The 12,823-nt window shown below is 39.7% G+C and overlaps 1 protein-coding gene across 12 annotated transcripts in view; it reads right to left on the bottom strand.

The window, feature by feature from the left end:
- Positions 1–12,823, bottom strand: part of myo18ab (myosin XVIIIA b) — a 62,377-nt gene that overhangs the window by 25,861 nt on the left and 23,693 nt on the right. For all 12 annotated transcript variants that reach the window (XM_053872019.1, XM_053872020.1, XM_053872022.1 and 9 more), the window contains 14 exons: positions 10,506–10,676; positions 10,309–10,399; positions 9,293–9,485; positions 7,413–7,499; positions 6,818–6,959; positions 6,589–6,748; positions 5,359–5,545; positions 4,558–4,765; positions 4,256–4,365; positions 3,219–3,284; positions 2,087–2,215; positions 995–1,138; positions 823–912; positions 318–437 (listed from right to left, as the gene is read on the bottom strand). In XM_053872019.1, coding sequence (XP_053727994.1) covers positions 318–437; positions 823–912; positions 995–1,138; positions 2,087–2,215; positions 3,219–3,284; positions 4,256–4,365; positions 4,558–4,765; positions 5,359–5,545; positions 6,589–6,748; positions 6,818–6,959; positions 7,413–7,499; positions 9,293–9,485; positions 10,309–10,399; positions 10,506–10,676 — 1,898 coding nt within the window. The remainder of the gene's footprint in view (positions 1–317; positions 438–822; positions 913–994; positions 1,139–2,086; positions 2,216–3,218; positions 3,285–4,255; positions 4,366–4,557; positions 4,766–5,358; positions 5,546–6,588; positions 6,749–6,817; positions 6,960–7,412; positions 7,500–9,292; positions 9,486–10,308; positions 10,400–10,505; positions 10,677–12,823) is intronic.

Raw genomic sequence — 12,823 nt, 5'->3', positions numbered from 1 at the left:
AGGAAGGAGAAGTTTAATAAGAGTTTCACCAGCAGCGGTGCCAAAAACAAACAACACCACCACGCTAAAGTCCCTCCATGACAGTGAGTTCAAAGTGACAGAGGAAAAAATTTATTGAATTTTTTGGTTGCACTATAGAGTTACATAAACCTACGGTCATATTACCCTTTTTATGATATGATATTACTACCTGGAGGCACAGTAGACTTCATGAACAACACAATGTCTGAATGCCTCAGTGAATTACAGATAGTTAGATTACTCAAAAAGTAATGTACTGAATAAGTGAACACTGATATGTGAGCACCATATTTTACCTGCAGGTCCTTCATTTCCTCCTCCAGACGCAGCCGCTCAGAGGTTTCTGTCTCCAGCAACTGAGCAGCTGATTCCCCAGAGTTCCTCTCATCGGTCAGGTCAGATGAAAGCTCTGAAATCTGATGGAAAAACAACATTCCACTCACACCAAAGATCTCCTCTACTGTGCAGCATCCAAAGCCAGGTAATGTTATTCAGATTCAGATACACCACACATGGGATGATTTCGTAGAAATGTATGAATTTAGTCAGAAAACAGCCTTTCACCTGCTATCACTTCCCAAGCACTTGCAACATTAGCCACCAGCATTTTGTGATTCATGCACATGTACGAATGACTACAAAGAAGGACATTGTTTTCTCAGATCCCTGTAGAATTGATGACATTACATTTTTCAATAATACCAATCCTGAATGTGCTCTGCACAGTTTAATGTTTTTAACCTGTTGTTCCTTTAGTTTTCAACAGCACTACTCTATATACTGTATTTAGTTCATACTTACTCGACTCTCCAGACGGTCACTATTAAGTCTTAGTTCATTTCGTTCTTTCTCCGCCCTCTCCAGCTTTTGCTTCAACTGCAGAATTTCATCCTGTTCAGCAAACAAAGGATACAGAAATGGTGAAACATTCATGATAGACTAAGTAATGAGCATTGACTGTTTCTAAACTTACATCTTTACCACGGATCTGCTCTTCAGTAAGCTGCACCTCTATCAGAGGTCGAACGGTAGTGAAGAGCTTCCACCATGGCCAGCCTTTCACTCCACGATTCTTCTTAATGTTCTTTTGAATGCAACGGATCGCAAGCTCCTGAATCTGTCAAATGATTTTTTTTTTAAAGAAAAAGGAAGAAAATGGATGGCATGTAATGCAGTCTATACAACAAACCAGCCACAGGGAATGATGTTGCCGTCAGATCTTGTTTGCAGATTTGGACTACATGAACATGGAGAACATGGCTTAATCTCACAATTCACTGTTAACGCACTGGAAGTTAACTACTTATGTATTTTGCACTCCATCAATTAGCTTTGACTACATTTTGGGTCATTTTCAGCAGCTGAACCACTCAAGCTACAAACAACTATTTTGGCCAGTAACGTAAAATATTCTTTCTCACAGAAATAAAAAGAAGCATATTGTCACTATAATAAGGATGAGTGACTTCATGAAGTATGTGACTAAATTAAGTAGAGTATCTAATCAGTACCAGCACATTACAGCATCTCTGCTATTACTGAACGCAATCAACTGCTCTCCTCAGCTCACCCCCAGCAACAGTTGACAATAGACTCAGGAGGACATAAGGAATATGGAAAAACACCAATATAATGCACATTTGGATGGAACAAGTTACAACTTGCGGCAACCAAGTGGCTGATTGGATGTGCTGGTGCCCAGGAACGCATCTATGGCTATATTGGAGCATGGACACAATGCAGAATATGGAGACATCTACAGACTATTTGTGGGCAATTATGGTGTATATTTTTATATTCTCATTGATTTATTTAACTGCCTCTTCTCCTACTTCCACTGAAAGCACGGTGCTCAGGATGGCAGGGGAAAGAATAGCCAATCTTTATGAATATTGCACATTCATCTCTCTCCAACTTCAGATTTGTGCCATTCCATGCAATGTACAGAGGCCGATATGTTAAGTGGGGGAATTTCAAGATTTATGTATTTCAGGATAATAGTTTCAATAATAAGAGATAGAACTTTAAATGCAGATATTAAGGAAATAAAGGGGGTTGCAGCCACCTTCCTCTTCTTGAAAGCCTGACGGGCTAAATGGCCCCTGCACACCGCCTGGAAGAGAGTGATGTTTCTTCTCATCTGAACATCCCGTTGCTCTTCCAGCCTTGACAGAGTCCCTGCTCGGAAGAACACCTGAAATAGACAACAAGAAGAGCACAGAGGTAAACTTTTTTTTCTGGCTTAAGGGCGGACGCACAAACATGCAGTCTTGACCATCATTTCAGCTCTTAAGTCTATTGTAATGATTGACTAGTCTAGTGTCAAAAGCAGCTTAGTCAAGTCACAACCACAAAGATAAAAGAGAGGTTGCAATTTCAAAGGTGCAAAATGACATGAATACCATGCCAAATGTTGTTGGAGACACTGCATATGCATAATTGTGAAACGTTGCACCAGCAGAGCTAATGACCGTCTGACTGTCTCCAGAGTACTATCAAGTACTGGAACTGTCACCGTGTATTTCTGAGCATGCTGTTCCCTCTCCCTTCAACAGCACCGATTGGATATAAAACCTTAGTCACCTAATAAAAAAAAAACACACACAAATACATAAACAAGAGGATAGAATTTCAACTGTTCAACACAATCTGGAAGACAGATTTTGTTTTATAATTTAATTTAGATTTTGTATTTCATTGAAAAACATAAACGGAAACACATATACAAATGCAGATGTAAAAAAAAAACACAAATTTCAACATCAACCAGCCCCAACAAATAAACAAACAAAAAACTTTCATCAAACATTGCTCTGGCAGCACTGAAATTCCTCTCAAAGCACACTGCTGGTAGACACTGCACTGTTTATTAGCAAGGAAGTTAATTCATCAGCATTTGACATTGTAGAGTGGCATTACATTGTAAATTGGAGTTAAAAAGTAAACTCATCTATCCAAGAAAGAACTCAACAGAACTCTTGTTGGTTTGCCTTGGTAATGCTCAAGGTCAATTTTTGTTAAACTTTGTTTCAAAAGTTCCAATATAATTAATTAAAATAACCAAAAAAACAATATAGGTGGCAGAAATGTGATATATTTTAGCTGGTGAGCTTAGTGTCACAAATATTACAATATGAGTTTTCAAACAGTGTGCATCTCTGGTGCATGCAGCAGTGTCGGGTTGTGTCTCTACTCACCCGACTCAGACCTAGGTGATAGTTGCTCCTCTCTAACTCCAGTGAGTGCAGCAGCTCCTCCACTGCCTGGAAACAGCAACACAAACAGTCAGGGGAGGATTGACCAATCAATCTATCAATCAATCGGTCGGTCGGTCAGACAAACAGGTGGGCTGCTGTTTACTACAGTCCCAAAATAATTGCCCTGAAGGTTCCATGGGAGTAGCACACTGTTTAGTTCCATCAGCCTTCAATGATTTAGTCAGAGTATGCCGAAATATAAAATGTCAACAAAGGTCAACTCTAGCTGTCAGATATGGACAAGTGATTAAAACAAGAAGTTTTATCTTTCGTAGATTAGCTGTAAATTCACTAAAAGTAATGGGAAGATGAACTAGGGAAGTAATTATCAATAATGAAAACTTTTCATTGATTCAACCTCAAGTAATAATTTCATCAATAATCAATTATAAAAGTGGCATGCTCTTCATTAAATATGTATAACAGCATTAAAACGAAAAGTTATACACATACATTAGACTAGCTCAGGCCTGGCCAACCCGTGGCTCCCGAGCCAGATGCGGCTCTTTTCTCAGTTTCATGCGGCTCTTCTGTCATTCCCTTAACTAAACGTATGGCATGTGTTTCACCTGTTATTCATTGTCCTTACATATTTGTAGGATGTGGCTCTTTTCAGCAACATAGTAAAACAATGTGGCTCTTAGCCTCTGACTGGTTGGCCCCTGGACTAACTAGATAGCCGGTAATCATGACTATCTACACAATATTCACAACCGAACGTCAAACCTGCATGAGCCCCATCTTGAACGTCACTGTCGCCATCAAGGGGCTGAACCAAAGAACAATTCTGCTCACTAAACAACATGGTTCTTGAACTAATTGATAGGAACTCAGATATTAAAATGAACCAACTTGGCCACGATCCTGGTTGTCGCGAACCAGTAAAGTAATTGATGGTGATGACAGCGTTCTACCTAAAATTGCGTTACATTTGTATTGAGATTGTTGACAAGCTTAGCAATAAAGCATTCACTGACCGCCTTTTCATCCACAACAACGTAGTGGCGGCCATGCTTCTTGGCCAGATGAGGTCCTAGAACATCAAATCGCCGGCGGAATTCGGAAAAGACCATGTGTTCTGGGTATCCTGGAGTCCCAGGAGGCAAGGAGTACAGGAAATGGATCAGAGAGATCAATTATCTCAGCTTATAAATTAATTTGAGAAGTTTGACAAGCAGAGCTGGACAACAACTGACAAGAAAATTAAATAACCATGAAGACAATATGTGTGTTGTACTAAAGTAATTGTTTTGCTTTAGAAGACAGAATACTGTACTACCTTGTCTGTAGATGCGTAAAGCATCCAACAGCTTTGAACCACGCAGCTGAGCTCTTAGGAGACCCAGATCCAGAGTCATGAGGCCCGACTCTGTGGTTTCACCGAGGCTGACCCTGGGTTCGCCTCCTCCTCCGACTGGCTCCGCTTTGGGCAGCAGACAATGAATAAAGTGGACTTTTGATCGGTGCACCATGTCGATCAAAGCGTCCTGCAATCAGAAGTAATTGTTTGTGAAAGTTTAAAACCTTAACTTGTCGCAGAAGACACGCTGTGCCCATCAATCGCTTCCTGGACTGTCTTACAAAAGTTGGACTGGGCTATAATAAAAAGCAAGGTAGATCATCTTTTAGGGTCATTCAAAAGTGCATTAGAACAATCTGTGCCATGACGGGAGTGTTCAGAAGCTGTGCATGGATGAGGAAATGAAAACAATGTAATAGGAGAGTCACAACAGTAGGCACAGTTGTTGTGATGAATCTGACCCATGCACATCAAGATTTCAGTCTAGTTGACATGCCCGAACTCATCTGTGTTGGTAGCAGTTCCAACAGTAAAACGCCAGACAACTTTGCTATTTTGGAGGCTAGTCAGTGCCAGTGGCCGTGCCGTGTAAATGAGCACTGCATCCACATCAAAAAGATGTTGACCTCAGTATGTGCAAGCCGCCACATACTGGTGTGTGGGACAGAGGATGGTGCTCGAACACTGGGCATTGTTGATTGTTTACAATTCCCCCATTGATTTTTCACCCCACAGTTCGTTTGGTTCTGTATTTTACTCCCACTGCCCTTCTCAACTTACCACTTGTAGTTTGACTTGAATGCATAGACTCTTTTTCTTGACAGCAGCCACTCCTGTGGTAAAAGTCTTCCTCATGCTGGTGGCCCGTCGCAGAGCCAATTGAGAGCTACCTTCTAGACCAGCAATGGAGCCAGACAGAACTGTGGCTCCACTGGCACGGCCCATGAACAGCCCGCTGATACTCTTCCTGCAAAAGATTGAACACAAACATGAACAAGATCACCCAGAAAGCTACTAACTGACAAGTTGGTAAGTGGTTTTCCTTGTTCTATTCAAAAGTGTCATGAGTGACAGTAGCAGAGAGAATGATTATTAGGATATGGATCAGTGTATCACAACATATAGCTCATGTGCAAGTTTAAATGTGGGGAATAAACCAAACGCTCCTCGTGTTATTGAATGCTGGACTGCAGAAAGAGTGCTTGTTTTATGAAGAAAGGAATGACTTCTTCAATAAGTGATTGACATGTGAAATCACAGCTTATTGCTTCAGAGAATTTCGATTTCCATACGCGCCTATGTGTCAGGAGAACTGGGAAACTTGTGGGAATAGATATTGATGATTAAATAGTCCTATAGCTTAAATAAATTAGGTTATTTTTAAAGGCGCTCAAAATGTTTGGCTGTTGTTGTTATAGTAATTTACTGCATGATGCAGTATGTTTACATTCCCTCCCCAATTATAGTCAATGTAAGTTTGTGTTGTGTGTGTGTGTGTATATAAATATATATATTCGAAATTCGAACGTCCCGGAATTCAAACAAATCGGAGTTCAGCCAAACTGCACGGAACCGCACATTCAGAGCTGGACACGCACCGGTCACCTTTTCACTTCTGGAGAGATGTCACTCACTCTGCAACCCCTCCCACATGCAGTGACCACACACATAGACGAACAGCGCACCTGCAGCAGACACGCTACATTCACTCCTACAAAAGCCTATTTTAAGGCTTGGAACGCATTATTTCTTTTTCTATTAATTGTAATGGGAAAAATCGATTCAGATATCAAACAAATCGGTTCTTAGACGGCCGTCTGGAACGGATTGTGGTCGAGGTAGCACTGTGTCTGTGTGCGTATGTATATATATATATATATATTTATATATATATATATATATATATATATAGAGAGAGAGAGAGAGAGAGAGAAATATAAAATATTAAAAACATCATATAAAATCGTGAATGGACTTTTTCACTGTAGTTCTAGCCCCATGTGGTCTTACTTTTGGGAATCCTGCAGCAGGCTAGCAGCATTTTGGGCAGCAGGGTTGTGCTTGGCATGACTCAGCCATCCTTGGGTGTTGTACTCCACCCAGTCAGTACCATGGCTGTGGCCCAGTAGGAAGAGGTGGGACTTGTCCCCTCTCAAGAGCAGGCTGGACTCTGCCACATAAGAGTTTCAATTAATGCTCTGCTGGAGGAGGAACAGGGTGCACAGGTTCGTACAACCACCTTTGTTTTCCGCCGGGGAAGAGCCATAGTAGCCGAAAAGCCTCTCCAACATTTTTTCCTCTGATCCACCAGGTAGGACAGCCTCCTCCTCCATTAGCCACAGAAGACCACGAGCTTCATCGGTTCGGCCTAGAGTTCGTACCTAAAATAAACACCACTGGGTGATTTCTTTCTTGTCCATGGCCCATTGAAAGGTTTTCCAATGACTACACTAAATAGCTGCCGTCCAACAACATTTAATCAACTGAAGACACACTTCTTCAATAGACTGTATTGAACAGTCGGATTAATCACAGAAGATTTTAGACACTAGAGAGAAGAAAAGGAAAGACACCTGGCACAGGCACAAGAGTGACCATTTTTGTTCAAAGGTGTAACAGCAAAAAATAGCTGTATTTTTTTAGTAATAAATAATTTCATTATAATTTATTTTAATTGTTTTTTTTCATCCTTACAGCAGCTCTTTATGGAAAAATATGGATCTTCAACAGATATATTTATGAATTACTTCACCTTAAGTTCAAGAATAAAATCTTGGTTTCATTTGACAAAAATGTGATCATATAGAGGCCTGCTGATAGATGAAAAGTCTTACCAGTGCTTGGACGGATGCTTGATCGACAGCAGCTACAGACTTTGAAGGACTGGATTCTATGTCATCTAAAGCAAGCTCTATACTTTCCTAAATGTAAAAGGGGGTGAGACTGCTGTTAGCCACAAACACATTTGATCATTTGAACATCAATCACACAAAGCAAGTGTCAAACTCAAGGGAAAGGGCCAAATTCGGTCCACAGTCATTTATGAGGCCCAGAAGATTTCTGAATACATACAGTTCAGAATTAAATAAAATATTATTCTAAAGATCACCAAAAACATTCTACTGGTTATGCATGTCCACCATGTACAGTTATGCTCGCCACCATTGGCACCCATGAAGTTTAAGTACATAATGTGAAAATTAATCACATGCGATAACATGCAACATAGATACAAAAACATAGTCTGCGACATGGCCAAAAATGGTATTATATAACATTTGATACATATATAGGATTATTAGATTTATTTTTTTCATTTCACAAATATGTTTCACAGTATTTGACTTTTTGTTTTAAGTACGACTGGGTGTTAATTTTTTCCTAATCATTTTGACAGTAATTACAGAAGAAGAAGTTGGCTAGGAACGATAGGAGGAGCTAATACTGTTGAAAAACAATATCCACACCGGTATTTATGAAGTTAAGGAATTAGAATGCATGACTGTTGCAGTCAGAATAAAGAACACTACTTGAAAGTTGAAAAAACATCTGGCTGCACAATGAAAGTGATAAAGTGATAAACTGCCTACATCCATGCGACATGAATTAGCAAATGAATGATGATATTAAAAAGTCACCAGCTATCCCCTCTTTCCCAATGGACAAAGGAGCTGTTTGAGGAAACCAGAAACTATACTATTAACACATGACCACCAAAGGCTGTAAGACCATTTTAATGGCCTGTAAGCTATTAAGAAGAGGTACAAATAATGACAGGACTCTTCTAATGTTTGCAAAGGAGAAACTAGAGAAAGTATACTATACTATACTATATATATATATATATATATATATATATATATATATATATATATATAGAGAGAGAGAGAGAGAGAGAGAGAGAGAGAGAGAGAGAGAGAGAGAGAGAGAGAGAGAGAGAGAGAGAGAGAGAGAGAGAGAGAGAGAGAGAGAGAGAGATAGATAGATAGATAGATAGATAGACCTCCAACTAAAACATCCATGTGATACTAAATAGGCACATTTGCCTTATTTCACAAGATAGAGTGTTACTCAGGTTATGAAAAAGTGGTGCCAATAATGCTGAGCAGGTCAGAAAATGGAATCAGTGGACATACAATACAAATTAGTCTTCAATATTTGAAAGATTTCTCAAACTTCAACTCTGGTTAAAACAGTGCCCAATTTCATGAGTGAGTTTGACACCCCCTACACAGAGCCACAGAAGATTGGATTGGTTTGTTAAATAGGTGGCAATCAACGAGGAGGGGGGATGTAAACATACAATACAGCATTTGAGTGATGATTAATCAGCATAAGAATACCAGAATATAGAACAACTGTAAATTACTTAGAACTTATTTTAAAGAAAATTGCACACCTATGCTACTCAAATAAGGTAAAAAAATACTTCACTTTTAATAAATAAACAATGAAGGCCATGTAATCTAATCTATTCTGAATTAAACTCCTAACACTTTCCCTTATGGAAAAGGGTATGGTACATATAACTAGTACAGAGGAATACCCTTTGAAACAATGTGAATGTTTGATGTCCAGAACTAAAAACATAAGGCCCCAGGCAACACAGTCTACTTTGTTTCTCACTGATTAATTAGAACAGAAAACTCTAATGAATGAAATACTGCAGGATTATAGTTTCTGAGTGTGTGCTTATTGTCAGGCCTTATACCACCTCCTTGTATCTTTCCAGCTCCCGGACGAAGGTGCGTTCATGGAACAATGTCTGCAGCCTTTCTTGGGTGTAGTTGTGGCAAAGCTCCTCAAAAGTTGCTCCACGATTCTGCTGAGCAAGCCGAGGATTCTGAAAGCCGGGTGTGTCCACGATGAGGAGGGAACAAAGGGAGTGCTGACTCGATTTCAGAGCTCTGAGGAACATCCAACAAAAAAGCAGTTTTGATGTGAACAGAGCCCAGTTAAACGTGACTAAGGAGCTCTAGTCATGCAGTGACACAGAGTGGTAAGAGAGGCTATGACACTCCACAATTCTAGAAAGTCTAGAAAGCATGTAGGCAATAAACAACAATGTTCTAAGAACGCCACCATGAGGATCCCACAAGGTTGTTCCACAAGCTGATTCATGATTAGCTAATTGGGTCCTGACCCATCATATAAGAACCAATCATAATGCCCTGAATCAAGACGTGTATCAACAGTCCCGTCCTCAAATAGTTTGAAAAAAAAAATTGAAGGCAACTTGTAGGAACTGTATCAAAGCAGCAATCAATCAGAACAGTAGAACAGTGTGTAACCTACATCGGACTACCTTCTAGTTCACAGTCCAGGGACAGGGCAGGAAGCTATTTTGATTCTATAGGCTTTGCAGATTATAGAATGTCTTTACCAATGGCATGTAATATTTCTTACTTCCTGCCAGACATCTAGATGCATCTGTAATTAACATACGCGTAATGTGCGACTGAAGTGTTACATCACTTAAACCTCAGGACAGATGATACACACTGACCGGATCCTGTACTCAATTTCTACAGAAGAAGACCGATTAAGCCGTTTCTTGTGATATAATTACCTTTGAAAATCCACTATTTCTTTAAACAATGAAAAGCACAGATGTGTGACACTTTCTCATCTGATCTAAAGATTTAGTACCACATTCTCCACAAGATGAAGACCAGCTGTTGCAACTGGGGATTAGATGGTATGAAAAATGATCATTTGTCACAGCCCTACCTATTAATGAGGGAGATGACGAGGGTGAAGAGTTCAGAGTAGAGTCCTGATGCCATGGCCTCCAGACACTCTGAAGCTGTCACCTTGGATCCTGAGAACCAAAGAGAAGATTTAAAGCTGGTATAGCAATGCAGGAAATAAATTTTTCCAACTATCATCCCGATGGCAACAGTTTAGTCTGAGGACAACAAAATTACCTGACACATCAGCCTGTGAGGCGTCGTCCAGTCCTCCTCTGAAAGAGGTTGAGTTCTGCAGGCCTTTGACTTGCTGCTTGAAGATGGCAGAGGACAGCTCCTCAAGTGTACAGCCCAACAGGTACGCTGCCTTTTGGGCCCATTCATGGCGAGCAAACTGCCGTCGCCCAGCTAAAACCAGGATAAAGATGATTGAGAAGAGACAGTAGAAGCAATAGGAAAGCAGCAACATGAAACTTACAAATACCGTAATTTTTTTTATATATCACGGATGGGATGATGGCATTTTGCCCAATTCAATATTTTGCCAATGCTTGGGTGCTGATTCCATTCATATCATGATTGTGATTTATTAATTTGCAAATAATTAACTATAAATATGCACATCATGGTTTCCCACAGACAATTGCTGAAAGTGGTGACCGTGGTTGCATTGCAACAGTGATATTTTGTATTGGATATTCATATTTTAAATTACTCAAAGTGGGCAACATTTGCTTTGTTGACAGTGCTGTAAACCCTTGGCCTTCTTGATGAGCTGATAGATAAGTCACCTGATACAATTAGCAAACCATATTAGTTGACGGCGTCATGAAGCACATCGTAAAAATACTAAGAGTGTGCAAGGCAGTAAGCAAAGTAGGCCATTTTGAAGAATCTAAAATATGAAACATGTTAAATGTGTAATTTCACATTTCTGATTTCTACATAGTTCCATGTTTCCACTCATAGTTTTGATGCCTTCAGTGAGAATCTGCAATGTAAACAGTCATGAGAACATCGAGCCAATAAATGAGAAGCTGTGTCCAAACTTTTGACTGATGGCGTCGTTGAAATTTCAAATGAATTGAAGACTGAACTACATCGGAAATCACTTCCTATATTTGTGCAATAATAAAATAAAACAGCACATTTATAAAAGAAATGCGTTGTTGCATGCATCCTTCCAACTCCATCAGAGCGGTAGAATAAAAAATGCAATATATATAAAACACAATTACAAAAGCAAGTGCATAACATAGCGATATTTCATTTGTAATGTTTGTGTCCTCAATTCAAAAGTTAGAACTCAGAAACTGAATGCCCATCAATATTTTTAATTCACCAGAAAACTAATATTTTTTCTTAATGAATATCGGACAAAACACCATGAACTCTGGAGCGATGATCAAAGAATGGTTGAGATATTAGCGAGACAATTGTTGTAAGCGGACATGATTCACTTTCACCATTGAACGCCCTGGCACTGACATCAATGTTGTGTTTTGATATTTGCTTCAGTGAATCACCATTTAAACAAACCTCGCCACTTTCATTCATTAATATGTGAGAGATAGTGATGGTCACCAGACGTTAGTTACTCATTGTGCAGTGATACAAAACGATCAAGCCACACGCACAATTCAGCCGAGCCATTACTCCGCCTCTTAAGCATCATGAACCATCAGCAGCATCAACAGACAATCAACATCAAACAACAATGAACTCCAATAAAGGAGCACCCTTCCTCCCTTCACTCTTGAGACTCAACACCACAACTTTGAGTCAACAGTTCACAGTTGCCATCTGTATGCGCACTTTGCCTTTTTACTTGCTCATTTTTTAAATAAATGAATGAATACGATACAGCCACAAGTTAATTTTGCTGCAAAGTCTGAGCATTCAACACTCCAAAACGCAATGTGTTGTTTTGACAGCACAAGTTTGACTGATTCATGACAACAAAATTCAATTAGACAAAATTCATAGATTTCCAGGGAGTTGTTGGCCTTTCATGATGTCTGACTGTACTTTAGTTCCACTGGTCTGTCAGCATCAAGCCCCACACACTCACAAAGTCTGTTGGATGTGACAGACTCATTGAGACAGATGTGTGTCAAAACACTGAGATTAGCCATAAATCTGTTTGACAAAATCATTTACCATCTATCTCTTCTCATCTACTTATATCTGCTCATGAGCAAGGGGCTCTCAGGTAACCCAAGACAAAAGTCTGCTTGACTTGGTATGCCCGCATGATTCCTATGCGAATACTCTACACACCCATCTGGACAAATTAGCACATGAACATACCTGTCTGCCATGTCAACTGACCAGAACAAAAGAGCTCCCCAATCCCCGATTCACACCTGAGCATCAAGATCAGAACTTTTAACATAACTGTATATGGCGACCTGATAGCACATTATTATTATTATTATTTTTTACTACTAAATGCACTAAATGCTTATGGACCATGCTGCGCAGTACATAAGACGACATTTTTTTATCAGACCATCGCTTTGTCCAGGACAATGATCCAAAACACACTGCTGCTG

The sequence above is a fragment of the Synchiropus splendidus genome, chromosome 8 (assembly GCF_027744825.2).
Source record: "Synchiropus splendidus isolate RoL2022-P1 chromosome 8, RoL_Sspl_1.0, whole genome shotgun sequence".
NCBI lineage: Eukaryota > Metazoa > Chordata > Actinopteri > Syngnathiformes > Callionymidae > Synchiropus > Synchiropus splendidus.
The sequence above is the reverse complement of the archived record's forward strand: the minus strand, read 5'-3'. Positions and strand labels throughout refer to the sequence as shown.